General features: G+C 39.5%; 2 protein-coding genes across 2 annotated transcripts; both read right to left on the bottom strand.

Annotated features, from left to right (window-relative positions):
• Nucleotides 1–2,267: 2,267 nt before the first annotated feature.
• LOC117237747 (endocuticle structural glycoprotein SgAbd-8-like) lies at nt 2,268–4,918 on the bottom strand. Its single transcript, XM_033502044.1, has 2 exons — nt 4,780–4,918; nt 2,268–2,986 (listed from the first exon to the last, which is right to left on the bottom strand). Exons 1-2 carry the CDS (start codon nt 4,792–4,794, stop codon nt 2,606–2,608), a joined length of 396 nt encoding a protein of 131 aa, XP_033357935.1. The 5' UTR covers nt 4,795–4,918; the 3' UTR covers nt 2,268–2,605.
• An 11,725-nt stretch (nt 4,919–16,643) lies between these two features.
• Nucleotides 16,644–18,466, bottom strand: LOC117237749 (endocuticle structural glycoprotein ABD-4-like). The gene is made up of 2 exons (XM_033502047.1): nt 18,163–18,466; nt 16,644–17,375 (listed from the first exon to the last, which is right to left on the bottom strand). Exons 1-2 carry the CDS (start codon nt 18,271–18,273, stop codon nt 16,989–16,991), a joined length of 498 nt encoding a protein of 165 aa, XP_033357938.1. The 5' UTR covers nt 18,274–18,466; the 3' UTR covers nt 16,644–16,988.
• Between the last annotated feature and the right edge of the window lie 3,162 nt (nt 18,467–21,628).

Genomic DNA, 21,628 nt, shown 5'->3' with positions numbered 1-21,628 from the left:
AAAATGTCATTCGGTCGAAGTGTAATAAGTGGTGTCCATTTCTTCTTACGTCTTATGTACTGTGGTTACAGCGACAAAAGTACAGTAGGTACACTAGCGTTCATAAGTATTTGAACATTTGATTCGTTTCGATCAAAAGGTTGATATTGTTGTCGTGTTTTCAGCGTTATAAGAAAACGCCTCTCCATCGTTAATATTTTATCACTTGCCATAATTCCTAATTAAAATTAATCGACGACTAAATAAGTAGCAATAAATTGAAACTTGATACAAAGAAGGCAAGGGTGAAAAGAAGATAATTCATGTCGGAAGAGATACTTATGAGGAGAAGGAGAATAAATGCTATCTTTATCAAATTTTGTCTCGAAACGAAAAATATAGAAATAATTTATGTATCCATCGACAAGTAATAAAATGTCATCCAATGCTATCGAACTGCATTATGCTATAGATGGCAAAATGTCCTGTTGCATTTATTAGAAAATCTTGATTTCCTAACGATGCAAACGGTAGATTCGGTGAAAAGTTTCTTAGTATACCCGACACTAAAGTTTAATAGACTTTGAATATATAAAGTTTATTAGCTCGAACTTAGCGATATTCTAAGATATCGTAAATGAAGCTGATTATTCGATATCATGAAGGAAGGTATGAAAATATATTCGGTAATTCATCTTTGTTTAAGACGTGATTTATGACTCTTGACACGTACTCTAATGATGCCCTCGGAAAGCTATCGTATATACTAAAGATAAAAGTTTCACCGATGGTTTTGCATAGATGACAGAAGTTGGAACGGCCAAGCATTATGTAATTCCATTGTAAACGTGGAACATATCTCAGGTATACTAAAATAGAAGTGTATAACGCTGTCGTTCGTGAAAGTTCAACGAAAGTTTCAGACACAATCGATAATCCTTCGTCGCGTCATCGAAGAGACGTTGACACACGAGACTGATATAAGACGATTCGTTGAGAAAGTTTGGCGTTACGTCTGGCTAATTGACTAACACGTGTTTAGATCAAGTCAGCAATTAGTAATAATTAAGATCGTTCCATGACATTTCACGTCTATCAAACTTGACGAAATTTAAGAAAATAGAGAACGAAATATGTTATTTATGCTAATGCTATTTGCGAAATATGCTAATGTTATTTTATTGTTCTTCCTATTTTTTAACATTTTATATTTATAATATCGTACCGTTGATTTAAATGAAACGACGCGAACGCGTTAAGAGAACAAATACCGATACAAGCATATAGAATAGTATTCTGTTCATAAAAATGTTGATTCTTATCAATTTTACTACTACTATGTTGGTTGAACTTTGCGTGGGATATAATTCTTAAGTTACGACAATTTGCTGTTTCATTTGCAAGGGAATGCAACAAAAGGCAAACGAGACCGCGTTATCCACAAGACCGTCGTCTTCGAATAAATTACCGGAGGACGTCCTTTATGTCCGCGGTATCGCGATTGATTAACGATGTCGAGGCAATTCTACAGCGAGCACGTGCTTAAAACGTTGTACTACGTCGCGTCGTGCTGAAACTTTCTATCGTAAATCAGCGCGTACCTTAGAGAGCACGGATCAAACGAGAACGAATCAAATTCCTCGAAGAAACTACGCTCCTCTTTCAGATTGCGCTCGGAATTTGTATTTTGTATTTACGATTGCAGTGCCGCGGGATTATTTCGTCGAAACGAGCGGGCGCTGATATGAATAATTGGAGCGGAATCGTAAATGATGACAAGGAAGTGTCAACAGAGAAGAGAATTTCGCGTGCATTTACAACGTGACTCTGTAGTTGCAGGCTGCACCCGTAGCTGACCCGTTCTGTCCTAGCCTTTCCTAAAGCGACTGTAAACTAGCCTTAATTCAATCTGCGTTTACATTCGATCCAGCTAACAGTTCCGGCCAAAGTGGACAAATTCGGGGCCAAAGAATAAATACTGTTTTGATACAAAGTTACGATTGAAGTTAACGTTGACAGTTCGACAAGTTTGTTTTGCCAAGCGGAGAAGCAAATTGTCGTCAAATTTTCAAGCTGCGTCCGGTAAGCGAGACGTCTCGGCAATCAGAGAAACGTTTCGTACAACTTGACGCAATAACGTAGGTAACGTTAGTCGTTTCTATTTTGTACTAATCTTGGTTAACGTAAAAATCAGTCTCGATATCACTGTATCATTCTCGTATACCTTCTACGTAAATGTACGGGAATAAAAATACGTAAATACGACAGGCAAAGAGATAAGACGAGGGTGTGTGTTGAATTGCAACATTTATTTCGTATGCATCGTAATGTGTACGTACCTGGCAACGATTGTGTACATGTTCGCTGCCCGTGGTACATACTCGCGTCTGCATGTGTTACAATACACGATACATATATAATACGATATAATATATCGATATACAATACACATATACGTCCGTAAAAGTATACAATAAATATTTACAACAGATTGAACCAGAGTAGTACGCGTTTCGTTAGAGCTTGGACTGCAAGAGGTGACGACGGGGCGATTCATCGTAATTCACGTTAGAAGAAAATTGAACGTAGCTCGTTTTGAGATCACTGACGGTACACGTCTCATCCTTTATACCTGATTCTGGTCCTCCTTGCTTGGGTGCGCCGCTATCCATTCGAGCGCCTTTTGAATGAGCGGCGGTATTTCTGGTGTAGTGGGTAGGTGAGCGCCCTGTGGTTGGAAACCTTCCTCGTTCGCAACATACGTCAACGAGATTTGTTGACCGTCGTCGCTCGGATAACTGAAGCTACCCTGAGCGTTCATCGCCTCGTTCTCTTGGCCAGCGTTCTCCAAATGACCCTCCTCTTGCGCTTTGATCCCATTGCCGGACTCGTAGCTCCATTTGTACGAGCCGTCCGGATTTGGACCCTCTTGACTTTGGCTGACAATTGGTATCACGTCCTCCGCTGGGGCAGCTGCCACGCAGCTTGCCAGTGCGATCACGACTACCTGAACATCCGAAAAACAGAAATAAGTCGCAACTTTGCCTTTATCGTTCTCGACGTCGCCTAACATCGAGTCGTCAGATCGCGCCGTATTGTTCTTCGACTCTCTTCTCTTATCTTCTATTTCGAACAGTACGATAAATCGCACGTTCCGACGTTTTCGCGTTGGAGCACTACTCGGAACAAGGAAACCGACTTTTGTTATTTCCAAATCGAATCTATACGGTTTCAGTGGAGCGAATGCAATATCTGATTCGTCCAACACGCTATCAACTTGCGTACGTTTACGTTGCCCCAATTTGAACAAAATTACGAAACAACGTTCGAACGTCCCGCGCGAATCACTCTCTAGCTCGCAAATGACGCGTCTAGTTTTAGCATCGAACCGGCAGATACGCATTTAATTGAAGCGATTTCAAAGTTTGCTCGAGTCCTTAACGCAATGATGGTCGTTATAGCTGAGCGGTAAAACAAACGCGACACGCAATTTCGCGTAAAGACGTCAGGACAAATGGATCGGGGTGGAATGCTGTCGTGAACGCGCGCGCCTATGTATACACATACTCGCTCAGTGTTTACGTTATTGCGTTTAAACACCTATAAATTACGTCGCGAAAGATCGATTTTCACGTAATTACGAGCCGGTGAAGCGCGATTTAAACGGTAGAACGGATCACGTATCGATTCGAGAAATCGATTGCGAGATTACCCGTCGTTTGATCCGGCCATGTGCACTACGAGTGACTGGTATTGTCGAAAACAGCGGGAAGCTTGCCGCAGTAGTGATACCGTTTCGAGTCAGCCACTACTCGAATGGTAGTATGACGGTTATTAAGTCAGACGTAGTCGCCGGCGTTTCGTAACTGTTAGAACGTTTATCGCGTTAATAACATTTTCTGCTATCGATACCTTTCCGCGTAAACATCGAAGCTACTAACTGTTTACATAATTAGAGAAATATACAGGGTGGTTGGTAACTGGTGGTACAAGCGTAAAGGGGATGATTCTACGCGAAAAAAGAGGTCGAAAATATAGAATAAAAATTTTCCGTTTGAGGCTTTGTTTTCGAGAAAATCGACTTTGAATTTTCGCTCGGTACGCGTGCACTTTATCACGTCTCGTTATAACGGATCTCACTGTAGATCGTTGTCTCGATGGAAAGATCAAAAAAAAAAAATTTTTATTCTATATTTTCGAGTTCTTTTTTCGCGTAGAATCACCCCCTTTCCGCTTTTACCACCAGTTACCAACCACCCTGTATAAGCAAAGATTAGTCAAAACATAACGAACATATAACGAAACAAGTAGAATATTACCTATAACAAGAATACTAAAGGATTAATCGCGTGCTAAGAACGTACGTGTTTATCTACATTGTGCGGTGAGTTACAAAACTTCGATCGACTATCTAACGAGATAATTTAGAGATCTTGAAGCCCGAGACGGATGTACACCAAGCGCACACGATCCTTGTTAAAACTGCAGGCCTCTCTACATTCCACCCTACTCACCTCTCGACCATTCGTCTCGTTAGACTTGCGTAGGAAATCGCAATACGTCCCCGAATCGAGCGAATCAAACGGCACAGGCAACGCGTATCACAATATCCCGGAATGTATCACGCACAGAAACGAAAAAATCGTGGTCTCGACGGATCACTCGACGAATCTCTGTGGATCAGAGAGCTCACTCTGACGACGTTCCGATTGGTCCGGATTTTCGTTTCCGCGAGTTTCACCCTAGGTTTCCTCGTCCCGAGATCTTTCCGCTGGCGATTTTTCTCTTAATTACGCTTACCAGTGACGTATACATGCTGCAGCAGTAATCGCTGATGGGCAAGTGTTTATCAAGCCCCGCAGCGCTCGTCGTATATATACCCCTGGAGGCATCACCAATACGATCGTTTGGCCAAGTAACGATAGCCACCGTGCACCTAGGAGGACGCACATGGGACACGACGACACGGCGACAGACAGAGAGGCACGATCGAGACGAACAGAGAGGGAACGATAGTGACACAGAGGTAGAGGTACCTTAAGAGGGGTTACACGGATCCTCGTTTAACGCGCGCGCGATACGCGTTCGTGTGTATCTATGCGAGGAAACGTAGAGGGACAGCAACACATTGTACATCACCTGGAGAGAGATTACCTTGCCGGGGATCAGCATGTCACATTACGCTAAATGTCATCGGGTCCCCGTTAAAGGATGCTTGCTCAATTGTCATAATTTCTTTAACGACGCGCCACCATGCCATCGAGGCCCTTTAGGTCGACGTTTATCAGACGAGTTCGAGGGTTGACTTGCCATCTATCGATTCGCGTCAAACCGATTCGAACAGGGTTACGAGTTGGTAACCGAGACGCGTAATAGAAGACGAGAGCTCTAATAGGAGTACGTTGGATAATGATTTACATCGGCTTTGTCTTATACCGAGATAATTTGCCATAGTCGAGCCGGAAATCGTGCAGCTTAAGATTCGATCGTACAATTTGATGCTTTACAACTAACGAGTAACAACGATAACTGTCCGAAGATACTGATGTATATAGTTTAGTTTCTAAAGTAAGGCTGACGCATGACGCATCTCATACTCATATATAATCTGTGAAAAATTTACTTTACCATTTATACTGACATTGAAAAAGGAGGGAGTTTATCTTTTTCAACGAGGAAAATATTTTTCATTTATCCTGAAAATCGAAACTATGCAAATTTATCGTATAACGATTATCGACACAATCGATACCGACTTTATTACTTATAACTTATTATTACCGACAAACTGATGAGACGATTCGCACTCTGACGATCGTGTAAATTTGTCTTATTCGTATTTTTGATTTAATTATAAAGTCGGGACTACGTTACCGATACCATCGAAAGAGTCTGAATATCACGAATAAATCTTACTCATCTGAATATTATATAATATTATACCACAAACTGTTCAGCGGTGGTCTTTCGTTGGTTGCGCTTAATTATACGCAATAATACGTAAGATATCTGGTCGATGTTCCAACTATTTACATCGTCGTTAATTTCCTCCTTAGGAATAAAACTCCTAAATCGAACACGTAATGCGTAGATAGAATTTTGCGTCAATGACGATAATTACGCGACACGTAATAAGCATATATCGTTGTGCTATTTTATTTAAATAGCGTTTAACGCGCAATTACATTCTATAATTCTTATGTCTCGCGTTTACGTCGTATTTAGTTTCTTCGGCATTATTCCATGCATTTCACTTTCGTTCCTTCTGGACAAAGTGAAGGCACTTTGCAACACTTTCTGTGTATCTTTCTATTCTATTTGAAACATACCAGCCGCGTCACCATTACCTTGAATTAAGTATGGGCGTGCATTTGTTTAATCAATGTTACCCGATTGGAACGTCAAGAGTTGATCATCGATAGATATTAATCGATCGTATATTAATTATAATACTTTTCCATACAAATTTGCTTTGCATAAAAAAAAATTTCTGTTAATCTAACCTGACCGTGGTACTTGCCGTACACGTTATAATGGAACGTGGCATTTAAAATCTGCATTTAATCAACGATATATGTAAGCTACGCGATGAAATACAAAAGGTCGTAATCCGATCGAATGTTTACCTTTACGATTAATTTTCTGCGATGCCTCGGAGGTGGTCTCGAGAGAAAAATGAGCGATTGTCTCTAATGACGTGTACTAAACCGTAAATACGGTTTAAAAACTAGCGTATAATCGTGTTCGATGATATTAATCATATTTCCACTTGTAGAAGAAGAGTTTTCATCTTCCTTCTACGATCGCTAGACCTGACTATAATCGAATCAACTGATAAATCACTCGGCTAAATCGTCCAAAGAACGATGAATTATATACCAGAAGACGTTATTCCGCTTCTTTTATGGAAAATACAAGGAATACGCGAAGCTGTAATAAATTCTCGTTTTCTTAGGAATGTCAAGTACCCTGCTGGAAACGTCAGTTGTGATAGTGCGTGATTCACTGAGGCACGTCATCGATATCTATGGACAATCTTCTTCGAGCAATGCTTCTGTCCGGATACAGGCATTTTTAACCACACGAGGTAGCAACTACGAGAAAAAATAACTTGCAGCTTCTCGACTAATAGAAACGCTTTTTCGTACGTTTTTCTATTTCGTTAACCCTTTGAAATCAGAAGAAACTAACTTTTACAGTCCATCGCGCATAATTAACATGATATGCCTTACGAGAACAATTTTGTTCCGTTTCTATGAAAGTTTCGTAAAACTAAATCGCTAAGGTTTACATGTGGTTGTTTGCGGAAAAACTTCAAGTACAAAATAGATATAGCAACGCAAAAAATACTACAAGTTACGGCTGCTCTGTTGTAGCCAGAGAATTTCTATGTACGGTAATGTGACTGGAGGTAAAGTGGGATTTATAGAATTTATATACTAGAGAAATAAAAATACTTTTCTTTGCGATTTATTGTAATTTATAATCGTAAAGTATCATAATCTTCGTACTTCGTAGTCTTTCGGTGTGACACTAAACAAAACAAACAAGGAAAGCTGTAAATCACCGTACGCTCATGATTTACCGATTGACACGTTAAGATGCAAAACAAACAGTCACCGGTTCACCAGATACCAGATAGTAGCGTGGTAAATATAGGGGAAAGTCTGTCACGATATGTTTGAAGTTTTAATTAGCTGGGTTACGTAATATGACCAGTGCAAACAAAAGATACGTGCATAAATATCACTCGTGAAAGTAGCGGACTAGGTACCATCTTTCGAGAATATATCGTTGTATTGACCGGAGCGTCGCTCGAGGGGTTGAACCGAGTCGCCTCTACATCTGCGTTCTTCTACATTCTTACTTCGTTACGAAAATTCACTTTCCGTAGCTTACTTTTTCTCGTACGAAGTTAAGAAACTTTCTAACAAGCAGGTCTGCTTGTAACAACGCATCGATGTAAAAATAACTTTACACGGAACGTTTGCTGTACGATGAATACAATAAATTGATACTACAATCTTAATCGTTCGATCTTATATTCGCGGATATCGTACAACACAGATGTGGAAGACGCGATAAAGTAGCGGGTAGCGGATAGATAAATTAGAAAAGTAGCTAGATTTCCACTTTACGACGATAAAACACCTCGATGAGATTGAAAATCAATTGCTGCTTTCACACGATACGTATTATGAAACGTTGAGGAATAACAAAGGGAGCATCGAAAATTATACCACTATAATTTCCGAGCAAAAAGCATCGTGGCAAACTATTCTGTATTCGGTACACCGCGTCCGTGACTCGTTCGCGGAATAACTTCTTCCTCGAGATTAATACCCGGACTTCGGGGAGCTGAATTCACGGTTTGTAAATTATACCGCTTTGAATGCCAGCCCACGCAAGCAACAGCCACAGACTGAACGACACGAAACCCATCGATGCGAAGGTATCGTGAATTTTCGTTTCCCTAACGAAGCGCTGCGATTCTTTTTTTTTAATTGGTGATTAAACATGCTCGGTAGTCTCTCGTTATTTCGCTGCGGCGAAGGCTTTCGCGTTCCCTCATTTTTATCTTGTTTTTTTTTTCTCTGTCCCTTGTCAAAATTCGTTTCGAAATAACTGACTCATCGAGAATTTGCGAGAACCGATCGCTACCTTGGAAATCTTTAATAAGGATCTGTTCGATTTTGTAAACAAGTTATCTTCCTAGCGAACCAACGATATTTACACACATTGTTTTCGTTTCCTACCATACACTTATTTTCACTTTCCATTATTCATTAGTATGCCGTTCTCTTTCAACGTTCTTTTTATATCCTGCCTCGCTCAGCAATATTACGCAAAATATTTACTAAATGCGAGATTAAAATTTAAGAGTCAACGGTAGATCGAAAGGTTATACGTATACACTTAAACATATAATAGTTTAGTGATGCAATAGCTCGAGCATTATCTTGTCTTCCGAGGGAATAACCAACATGTATAGAGTAATCAAATGTACTTGCGTCACGGCATCTTGCTTACACTTTGGTACAAACCCGATTAATAACGTTCTATGGCCTGAAGCGATCGATTAAGCGAATGACAAAACTGAGTTTAAAAACAATAACGAGTGTTATTTGTCACTATTATAAAGTGCTATAGCTCGGTAGACAGATCTGTTAGCTCCTTATCCTATTACGATGTTTGTTACGATGCCCTTTCTTGCAAAGTAAAATTGCGTTCCTATGGCAGAAAGTATCTCCACGATAAATGCGCGAAGGTAAGAATCGAATCGATATTTGTATTTTGTAATAGAGGGAAGTAAAGTGATTCGATCTATGAACGATAACGACGATTTATGATAGTCCTTTCCGATGAAAAAAAAAAAAAAAAAGAAAAAGAAACAAATTCCTGATGTTACGAAGCAGATGGTCGAACAATTTGAACCTCTTTCTTACTTTAGGCGACTGCCTGGCTTAAAAAATTCCTCGGAGGAAATAAACGAAGGCATTGATCATCGTTAAAATGTCAACGATGAATACGAGAACTGCCCGAGAGTCAAGAGCCGACCATATTTACGGAACATAGAAACTCCGATGTTCGTTGGACCAAGTCGTTCGACTCTCCGAAAAAAGGTAATCGTATGACAGACCAGCAATAAAGTCGATGATTCTCTTCGATCGTTCGTTGCTTTCATTGACTCGCTTGTTCGATCCCGCTGATACACTCTGACTTTCTCCCTCTCCCTTCCTCTCTTTCACATTCTTTCGCATTCTGATTCATAATCTTCACTTATTCCATCTTCTTTCTCCCCCTCTCTCTCCCTCTCATCAACATTTATAAATTTCACCTTATGCGCTCATACATATTTTAATTCATCTCCTTGCTTCTTTCTCTGTGTCTTGTTCTCCTTTCATCCTTTTTCGTGTCACGTACAATGTTCGCCAAGCCGGTATCTCCATCTCCGTTTCAACGTTCATCCCACTCCCCCTCTCGTTCTATCCGTCTACATTCGCGTGGGGTTTTCATTCAAGTACGCATTCTTCGGAATGCGCAGGGCTCGTAAGTGCATCCGCGTGTAACCTTTCTGTAAATATAAAACCGTCTATTGCAACAACCGTGCCGCGTATCGTACTTATAAGGCCGTTGGAAATGCATTACCTTGCCATCTGATATTTTAAATTTCCTCGCTGTTCTTCCTTTGCGAACTTTCGAAAGCAGTCTGCGCGGTAGTTTCAGACTCTTGGAGTCGTGCGATCGAACCCTTGACAACAATCCTTTGGCACTCGTTGTACTTATTCTCATGAGTTAGCAGGTCTTCCTTTGTAACGGAGCGTGAACTCTTTAAAAGAAATGTAATTTGACGACAATTTACCCGGACCAGCCTGTATACTTTTTCTTAACTTTTATACTTTTATACCTTTCGCATGTGAAATACCAAAAGGTGGCGTAAAAGCGTATCTACTTAAGATAAAAACGTAATTTTACGTTTCAGATAGATTATGGTACTTATACATAAATTAGCAATTTACATTCATAAATACTTGCAGATAGAGTAGCTTAGAAATGGAATATTTTACGCAAATTACATTCTTTCTACATTACACTTTTGCTTATTCAACGAAATAGAATTCCAATAGAAGGAGATACCAATTCTTGAGATTTTAATTTTGAAAAAATGATTAATTGATTTATTCAGTTTCGTACGTTTCAAACAATTACCCCACTAAATCATAGTACGTAGAATACACGCTATGATTGGTACATAAAATATTATAGTACATAGTAGATTAATAGAAAGAGAAGTCAACGAGAAACAAGTGTTTTAAGAACTTAGAAAGGAACTTTAACACTTTCAATTTGACGTCTGATTCATCGTCGATTACTTCACTAATGTTCACACGTACCCTAAACTATTTCGTAGCTGTAATATCGAAACTGTATACATAAGTTACAACACCTAAGAACAAAATTTATTCCTCTCTTTTATTCTAAATTCTAGCATTTTTTAAATTGTCAAATGGTCGAGGTTTCAGGAAAGATAAAGAAAGAAAGAATGCTCTCAGAACGATAGGTGGAACGATAGGAGGAAATGTCTATATCGGTCATGTACACAGAGGCTCGTTGAAGTTAGAAAAATACGGTCGAAAGGCGGCACCAGTCGATTCTTCAATTTCAAGCATCGTCAACTGCTGAATTACGGAGCGCTGGATCGACGATTGCCATGTAACGATCGATCGAATCACTTTCTCGCGGAGCCTAGGCCCACGAGAGCAAACACAGGTCGATCGACGACTTTCTCAACAGGATTTTTTATGAGAATCGTCCTCGAGGCAAAGTATACAAAGACACACGTGCGTACGTCGCACTACCTGCACCATGGATGAAAGTGAAATTGATTTTGGCACGGGTTACGTCTTCTAGCCTGCGGCTAGGCGCTCTCTTAGAATGCTCGCGGTATACGCTTATATGTCAAGGTCGTCTTCTACCATAACTTCTTCGTCAGTTTTACGATTTATTTGCGTTGCGCGCTCATTACCGTCTTCGATTCCCCGAGGCTCGACATACTCGCGCGAAGTCGCTATCGATCATCTCCTTTAGAAATTCCTGATGCAACATTTTATTTTATCGGTCGATTTAAAGCGTCTCTTTCATCGTGAATTAAATCGCGAAGCCATGTTCGCGACTCTGGAACGCCATAATCGAGAAAATCTCGCGGATTCTCTTAACTAAGCATTATGGAGGAAACGTCTACGAAAAGATGTCACACAATCGATAATTAACGGCTCTCGAGTAGAGTATATTAACAACGTTTTATTAATTAAAACCGCTTTATATAATCCGATACTGCTAACTCGCGCGACTGTTTATTTTCGCTATAATTAGTCAAAGATTACGAGGAGAAATACGATTCATTTCGCGTCTCTCGTTTTAACGAGCCATGCCTTGAAAGGTGCAAGAAGTTCAAGATCCGGAAACAACAGGAATTATCTACCTACTAATTACAAAAAAGCAATGTACATGAACAGATGATAGTTGAATGACTAGAAATATTTCGGTTCCCGAAAATGAAGATACGCAAAATTCCCCTCTTCCCCTGTGCTCGTTCGTTTTTCCTCTAATTTGTAGTTTTTGAAATTTAAAAAAATACCTAGCTCTTATTCTCAAACATCACATTTTCACATATATCATAAAAGATATATTAGAATATTAAAGCTGTTAGGGAAACAGATATTTCAGAGTACACGTTCATTATGGCTGGAACAAAGGGAATAGGAAGCGTAACGCGTTCGTAACAAGTTGTTTCTAAATGTTATTTCTACCATTAAAATAATGTTTCGGGCCGCCGCTGGCTAGTATACCGGAGTATGTGTATTTTACTTAATACGTTCTTATCCGAACGGAACACGTATGCGCTATCAGCTTTACTACGTGTTCCGCATTTAAGCGCATAAATCCGAAAATTCTGCTCTCGCATAAAATTACTCTGAAATTTCAGCTACCCTTCGTCGTCGTCTTTGGCTGAGAGTTATTCAGCTTGAAGGCATGACGAGCAGCTAGCAGGAGTTCGCTTAAAGGCTTCGTATCTTTAAAGTGTCGCGTTATTTACTTTGTTGCATAACATGACAATGATTTTCCACGCACCTCCCGTTACATAATACGATGGACGAGCCACGAGCCACTGTGTCATTATATTTCAAATGTGTTTGCGCGTGTAGGAAAATTTGAGAGAGCGGGAGAAGGCATTCTTTGCTCCTTCGTTCTCTACCTCTCTTCCTCCCTCGTGTATTGTTTCCTTCTTTATAATCGAAACCTAACAATTCCCTTAATAAGCAGTTGAAAAGATCTTTCATTATTCCTTCTTACTCGTTCTTCCTTTACTATATCCTTATCTTCTTTTATATCGAAACCCAATAATTTATTTGAGGAGAAATCAGAAATATCTTTCTTTTTCCTTCTTTCTCTTTATGTTCTCTCCTTTTCATACTATTTCTGTCGTTTTCGTTTTTTTTCTAAAATTTAATCACTTCGTAGATGAAGTCGTAAAGTCTATCGGGTTTCGTCTTGTACATCTACCTCAGGCTCATAAGCCATCGAGATTTATAACTCGAGATTGTCAAAGAAATTTCGGCTCTTCCCTTCATACGACTCACTTCAACGAACAGATGATATTTAAGAAATGATTCGCTGAATAAGTTTTTATCGCGTGTCGGTTGCGATAACAATGCTCACAGTTGTGCGAGCAACGTTAATCGCGCGAACGATACTCCTTTTTACGTAATCTGTGGGCTCGAACCCAAGACAAACTTAATTACCCTGATCCATGTAATCGATCGATTCTATTCCATGTTAATTTCAATTACTCTACCATATTTCCTAACGCATAGAATTAACTCGTGTATTTACGCTTATATCACGATATTTACGTAAGCCTCAAAACAATACGCAGTCACGCCATCATGATCAGAGTAGAAAAATTCGACGTGAGTCGTTCGACCGATATCCACGACGCTATTCTTGCGACGTTTTCTTGTCAGTGGAATTCCGCGGGTGTCGTGACGAGGAAGCGAAGAACGGGCCGCATCTCGGGCATGCAGACGATAAATAGAAGACTTTCTCCGTTGCTATGTGTCTTTGCTAGGATCGAAGAGCTCGCTCGATACGAGCAATTAGATTTGCCGGTCTAGTTGCGGTTGCGAAATCTGGCCATCCAGCTTGTTGCACGACCTTTGGGACTATTCTGTCCGTGCAATGACGCGACCCCTAACCACGAAGAGGATGCGGCATGATCGCCGCGCCGATTAGATATTTCCAGTTCTCCACTGTTCCGCGTTCAGCGTGTTCCCGACGACTGGAGATTCGTGCAAAGATACTCGTAACCCGCAACTCCATAAAGCCGAATTTACGCTGTTTCGCTTTCGAGGAACACGACGAATGAACGATGCTTTCATCCTTGTTTTCATCGGGGATGAAAGCGACACGGTGTAAATTCGGCTGAAGCTTCGAACGTGAATTTCTACGAAGAACGTGCGGATCGAGGGAGCACGGCTAGTTCTTGATAAATGGATTGCACGACTGCGATTGCTAATCGAAGGGTAAATTATGCGTTCACCTTTCGCAAAACTCTCTAACCGCCGTCTATATATTTTTACCGACATTTAGCTGTGTCGCGGATTTACCAGCCTAGCTGAGACGACTAATTCTTCGGTCCAAACGCAGGCTTCCGTACTTTTCGCTTAAAATTAATATCGATATTAAAATTACTTGCCACACGAAAGGAACATCTTACTGCCGACTTTGAGAAATAGAATACAATGCAAGCAAAACGTTCGTTTATTCACTGTCGTTATAAAGAAAATTATATTTCGTTAACTTCATTTTCAGTAGATCGATTTACCGCGTTTCTCTCTGTCGACAAAATTTTAATAAACATCTCTCTCTCTCCCTCTCTTTCTCTCTCCTCTTATCTTTCTCTTATGAGCGTTATAAAACGTTTATCGCAAGCAGAAGAATCATCCGCAGGAATAATCTCGTACCAATCTCGTAGCGATTAATTCCACGAATACCATGCAGTAGCTAACCGCAGTTAACAGATTGACGATTTAATCGGCTTAATCGACGATACGTTAAATATGGAAAATAACTAATACATTAATTCCAAGGACATCGTCCGAGTAGTTGGGAAGACTGGTTTCTCGTTCAAATATTGTTCGCTTAATTAGTTGTTTCTTACACGAAGTGTCCAGAGGAGGGCTACACTACGTAGTTCCTTTATAACTACGATAGAACTTCATTTGTTCGTCGTCGAGTAAACAATTCGCATAACATCACACGATAGGAGTTCGTTGGTTCTTCTCGCTGATTCCAAGCTAATTTTCCTAGGCCGATGAACGCGAAACACACTGTACAAATGTTTCTTTTAGAAAAACAAATATACGAAAAGGCACGTAGCGAAAAAATTTAATCGATTCCTTCTTGCTCGTTTCGATTACGAACGTTCGCTTTTTAAATCCTAAACGACTTAATTACTTCAGGTTAGTACACTTTACCGCTTATATCGTTATAAATTACGAGTCTGTATACCGTCTAAAACGGTACGGAATTCTTTCGGAAATCTCCAATTCCTTGAAGATGAAATAATACAGGGTGGTATGCGAAAAAAGAAGTCGAAATATAGAATAAAAAAAATTTTTTTTTAATTTTTCCATCGAGACAATAAAGTACACGCGTACCGAGCGAAAATTCAAAGTCGATTTTCTCGAAAGCAAAGCCTCAAACGAACAATTTTTATTCTATATTTTCGACTTCTTTTTTCGCGTAGAATCACCCCCTTTCCGCTTGTACCGCCAGTTACCAACCACTCTGTATGTTACTTAAATATATCGATACAAACTATCGTGATACGCTGATCCACATATTGGCAAAATCATCGTCGGAAACGATCCCCGAAAAGAATTTTAATCCGTACGTTATTTTCATCCTCTTTTTCACATCGTGTCGTACAGGTGAACTCCAACCGTGACCGTATTAATTATAATTCCAGCGAATAACGCGCGTCACGTGAAACACGCGCGACTTTCGTGGAACTCGCCTTTTTCCCTGTGCAGCTATGCATCACTGTCGTTTTATGCGTAATGTGTGACAACTCTGAACCGATGTCGGTCAGTGGTTAATGACGTCATCAGTCTCGTACGCCGAACACGTCCGTAGGACATAGCAGCCGTATATCTCTTGCTTGGATCCCTGGTTTCCTTCATTTTTGTTCCTCGCTCGTCGTTCGTTCGTAATTGAGACGAACGCGCGGACAACTGTTTCGGAAATGGAGCTCGGCACGTAAAACGCATTCCGATTCTAATTTTTGAAAAGTAATAATCGATAATCGAACAATTTTGAAAATAATTTTCCATTCGACAGAACCGCAAGAACGAGATTCTCTTTGTCGATTATAAATCCGATTATTATGCGAAACTCGGTCGTGCAATAAAATTCAATTATCACGAATGCTCCGTTGCATTCGCTCTGCGTATCGTGCCGATCATTCTGTTTACGCTTTTCGATCATCGCACCCCTGCAACCACATCGATTCGTCAACTCGCGTTTGCTCGGTCACCACACCCTATGTAAACTTAATTAGTTTCAATAATCGATACGATAGAACTGCATTTATTTGAACTCGTCGACGAGGCAAACGAATTGTGTCTTCGGTCAAATCTATGAACTTCAAACTTCGCGAATTGCCGATTAATTTCCATCATATTCTTCTTAATAATTTAGATAACTATTTTGATATTCGCCTCGGTGATTATTATCTAAATCTCCAGCTTTGTTTACCAACGACGTTTATACGTGACGTAAGCAGCGTTAATCAGTTCCTCGAAGAAAGATCCGACTAATCCGCATGAATAATCAAATCCATGCGTCTAAACGCAAGGGTAATTTATCACCCGATTATGCAATTATGCGGTATTGTTCTATGATACAGAAGCCACGCGTTATACACGTATGTTACAAAATTTGACGTACATACGTAAACGGTAAGACTAACTTTCTCGGTGTATTAAAAATTATTCGACGTGTGTTTCTTCGTAAAAAAACCGACTGGCAGTGAGATACGAGGAAACAACGATAAACGAATAAGAGAATGAGAATGATCAAGAACCACGAATCTCGTAAGATCAGCTTAAACGTCTAAACATTTATTCCACGATACAATTGAGACCGACATATTTTACACAGATATTATGTTGTATATTGATGCTAGTAACGATAAGTCGTACAGCATCGCTGTATCCGTCTTAAAACATAAACGTCAAGTGACTTTGCGTTACAGTTGTTACACGGCTATCGCTTACGATCGTTATAACGCCGGGCGAAGATTCGATGACGAAAATGGAGAAAGTAGGTGAAACGAGTTTATAAAAATACACTGCATCGTGACGAGTAGTAAAACGTTCGCACTTGACTCGTATCGTCGCGTCAATTATGTCCTATCTCTACTGTACGATCCGCGTAACGAGCGATCAGCGTGCATTGTCTTGTTCGGGGTGTGCGGCGATGTATTCCAGGGCTTTCAGAATTCCAGCTGGGATCGGATGAGGGGTTGGAAGGTGTTCACCCTGTGGCTGGAAGCCATTCTCGTCGGCGACGTAGCTCAAGGCAATAGGAATCCCGTCAACATCCGAAAAACTGTAAGATCCTTGAACGACGATCGCCGAATTCGTGTCGTTAACTTGTTTCAGTTGACCGTGTTCCTCTACCTTGATGCCATTTCCAGTCTCGTAGTTGAAAGCGTACGAGCCGTCTGGGTTGGGTCCATCGGCGGTGTACGCCAGGATCGAAACCGGTGTGTTATTGTCCACCGGCGCGGCGAACGAGGAAACCGCGACGATGGCGAGAACAGCGCAAGACTGGAAAACAGATTTTTTATTGCAATTTTATGGTTATGGATGGGTATCCGAGATTGATTAGTCGATGACTATGCGAAATAAATTTTAAGAATTTGCGAATAAATTTGGTAGAAGTAAAACCTTTGTGCGTGCATCACGTAGCCTAAAGTTGGTTAATCGTTGGTTAATTTGTAACGATAAAGTAAATGCGTTATACACAGAGAGCGAACTTGATTTTATAAATTGCGACGATATACGAACGATACATAAGCTTGCAGATTATAAAATCGATAGGCAATTATAATAAGTAACAGATAACAAGCGATTTGTAGAATTACGAGGTTAAATTTCTGCATAGATTATATTTAATTGTGAATACTCTTCTCCCGATTTCTCGGTGAAAATTTCAAGGAAAATAGTTGCCGAGTACGCGGAACGTTTGGTCAGTGACATAACGTTATATAGTTTACGACGTTTAAAAGATATAATAATTTGAAGGAAACGACCGTAAAACGATGAAACGATAATAAGGAAGAACTACAAACTGTAAAGATATTATATGCCGTATATAAATAAAAAAGGATATAGGACACCGTAACAAGAAAACCGATCAGAAAGCAACGAATCATTTGCAAGAAATTTACTTCGAAATTTTAACTGATCGTTCAAGTTCACGAGTCGAATAATATACGATAAGAAAAATCTTTGCAAAGCGTTCGACATGAAGGTAATAAAATTTGTAAAACGATAACACGATCTCCGCGACAGCCTGGGTGGCCCATGCATCTGGATATCGTGTGGAACTCACCAAAGCGTTCATGTTGATCGGAGTTGTTTTCTGGTTGTAAAGAGCTAGTCTAATGGACGCGTTTATATAGCGCTGCCGAAACCTTGCAAGGTGCGAGGACCTCTCCCTCATTGATAGATTTCTGGCCGAGGCTTAGACACCGGCAAATATTACGAAATTTTCAGACAGGGGTCTGCATAGGGGGGCGACCAGAGTGCTGACCACAGTACAGACGCGCGATGTCTCCTCAACGCATAACACCGTGTCCCTGCGACATGTTCATGAGTCTTCCTGGAAAAAATACTTACGTTTGCGTCGGCTTGAGAACTCGCGGTTGAAGAAAGTTTCCAACCACTGTATTACGTGAGTATAATATAGATGGTTAAATTAAAAGAAAATAAAAAAAAAAGGTTTTAAACTTTCTTGCAAGTATCTTAAAGATTAGAAGAATATCAAATTTATGTGATATTGTTACAACGTTACTTTGAAAGCACGATCGCGTCTGGTCGACGCAAGAGCAGTTAACGCGGGCGAGAAAAGGGATGTATATTATCGAAGAGGTTGATACGTGTTCGTACGATTCGTGCGGAATGTCGAGTAAGAGCGAAGTTTAATAATCTGATCGTTAATATTATCGCGAGTATCGGAACGATTAAAGCGTAGTTGCAACGCTTCGGTTTATGTTTTTCCTAAATTCGTATTATATAATACTTTAAATAGCGCGTCGCGTTCCATTGTAACGTAGGAAGTACGTGAAAAATTCTGGAGAATTTTTGGAAATTCTATAAGAATTATTGCTTAGAGTGTTTCTAAAATTTGAGAATGTTCGATCGTGCGTACAGTTGTAAAATTGATTGTAAAATTCCCATTCTTAAGGAAAAGTTCGAACATTTTTACGTTTCGCGTAAAAGCACTCAAACTGGATTAACACGAATAAAATTGAATTCGGAATGTTCTTTGAGCTTAATCGCAGCGTATTATGCCCATAAATTTCATAATGAGATACTTATTCGTTGCTATTCCATTAAATAATACAGGTGTCAAAGTCGTTATGTTTAAATGAGCTCTAAATTCGAATATTAATTTATTATTATAGTAGTTCGTAAGACTTTATTCATAGAATCATAAATCCCTTATGGGTATCTATAATCATCGATATCAATGACAGTTAATAAATCCACTATTCTTTCTGATAAAGCTATTTTAACTTTATTTCACGCGTTCTAACGGTCTTTTGTAAGTTTTAACGAGAAATGCACATTTCCAAAATTCAGCATGGATTAAAAGAATAAGAAATGACGATTGGATCGCGTGTCATATTTTTAAATGCTTTTTCAGGTTTGCACGTAAGGCGAATCCGTAAAAGGCTTTCCATATATGGAATACATTTTCGATGCTTCCATTGACCCGGTGATCTCTTTGTGCGAATTTTCGTATTTCGCGTTGATTATAAATTCAGCCGTGTAACAAATCTCTGGAGCCTTGGCCAGACCACGTGAACCGAATATATAAGTTAATCTATCTTCATCGCGGCAAGGGGATCACTGTTAAATTCTTTCTTATTTAGGAAGTATCTCTGACGTCTCTCTGACCAACTGCATACACACAGACATAACGGTATTTACTTATCAAGGCATACAGTTTTGCGTTGCTTTTTTCTCTCTCAAACTGTCATAAATTTTTCGCGTGGTTCTATAATTTGCTTTGTTAACTCTATTTTCTGTTCTTTATACTCTGTTTTATTTAACGCTTTTCAGTCATCTATGCTACGTTTCCAATAATCCATTTCTGTTTAGTAAATTTATTCGTTGACGAAATGAATCACGAAATTGTGATTGCAAACATGAAATCCAATGACATCTCGATGCTATCTTTATAAATTTTTAAGGTATGTATAACCTTACTTCTTCATAAATTTTATTCATTACGCTATATGTGTACCTTATATACTTGTATAATCATATATTTAACAAGAAACCATTCGCAGCATAATAAAAAGTGTCTCCTGATCCGTTTGTACATCACACGTGGCAAGCGCTGTTTCTCATAATTACGCACTAATACATTATATTTATACTTCTTTCCTAGAACTGTTGCGTTTATTTTTAATTAAATCCTATATGTAAAAACTAGCAGAAGAGTAAAAAGACTAGCATAATATTATCGAGTCTAAAATTTATAGACACGTTATCTCAAAATCAAATTTTTATTTCATTATTATTCCGCTATCGCGTATTTCCTGCGTCTCTTAACCACTATGTAATACTCTTTCTTTCTTCTTCTTCTTCTTCTTCTTCTTCTTCTTCTTCTTCTTCTTCTTCTTCTTCTTCGTCTCAATAAAACCTTGCCTTGAACAGTTACACGCGTCGAGATACGTTTTGTCGCAGACGGTATCTCAAAATCAGAAGCTAAATGATCGAAATGAGAAATTTAACTTCCATTAAGAATTCTCGCTTATCTGCAGATTCTGATCTCTGTTCGCGATCCAACGAACCTAAACGAAAGCGTGAATTCCGCTTCTCTCGCAACTACTCGTCAAACGCACAGTGACATGGTTAAATTGTTTGCTCTTGAAATTTCGCCGTTAAACAGCGAAACTTCATTTCTCTTTCGTGTTACGCCTACATGCCGTACAAATGCACGTCGTCTTATGGTTCTGTAATTCGGCAATAAATCTTCGCGCGGAGAAAAGGATAGGAGAGAGGCAAAGGATCGCGCGCAACAGATGTGAACGCCGAGATGTCCTTATAACCCACGGCTATCGGATTTCTTTTTCTAAGGTTACGCGAAAACGAAGGTTTAACAAAAATTTGGTAATAGGTCAGCCTCCTATGTTTGGTCATTCGAAATTTGGAATTTGATCCTGCGAGGCGATTTGGTTGATAATGAACTTAGTATACGACGTGAAATCGTCTTTTTATCTATTTCGCCATATTTACGAAGATCTATGACTCGCTCTTTTCTTTTTTTCTATTTCTATATCAAAGATTCGATTGCGAATGTTGCATAAAATTTACAAGCTATCTTCGCTGATTTTTACTTGATCGGTAATCAATACGCTTCGCTTCTTCGTCTCGAGAGACGCGGTGAACGGTGGAAGCGGACACTGGGAAATATGCTTTTGAGTCATCTACCAGTTTCTGCGTATGATTATTCGCCAATCTTCGTTTTACCGTCGGTAAGATAGAAAGTTAAATCTGGTTGCAAGTAGCAAAGGGGTCGAGGGGAAATTAAGCCAACGATTTCTTCGAAATTTTAGATATTTTTAGCTTCCGTGAGAGAAAAGAAAGGCTTCGGTATTTTTAGGATTAGAAGAAGCTGAAGCTTGTTAAGTTAATTGAAACTTGTGCTTTTTCATTGATTTTTGTTAATTTTAATCCATTTAAATATGTTTTCTTTTTTTGCTTGTTTATTATATTAGAAATCCAGAGTCGTCCTTCTGTTTCAATACAGCCGTCTCATTATTAATAATTATCTCTCGAGTATA

This window comes from Bombus vosnesenskii, unplaced genomic scaffold (genome assembly GCF_011952255.1).
Source record: "Bombus vosnesenskii isolate JDL3184/JDL3185 unplaced genomic scaffold, Bvos_JDL3184-5_v1.1 scf7180000013398, whole genome shotgun sequence".
NCBI classification, from domain to species: domain Eukaryota; kingdom Metazoa; phylum Arthropoda; class Insecta; order Hymenoptera; family Apidae; genus Bombus; species Bombus vosnesenskii.
Note: the sequence above shows the minus strand (reverse complement) of the source record. Positions and strands in the feature narration are given on the sequence as shown.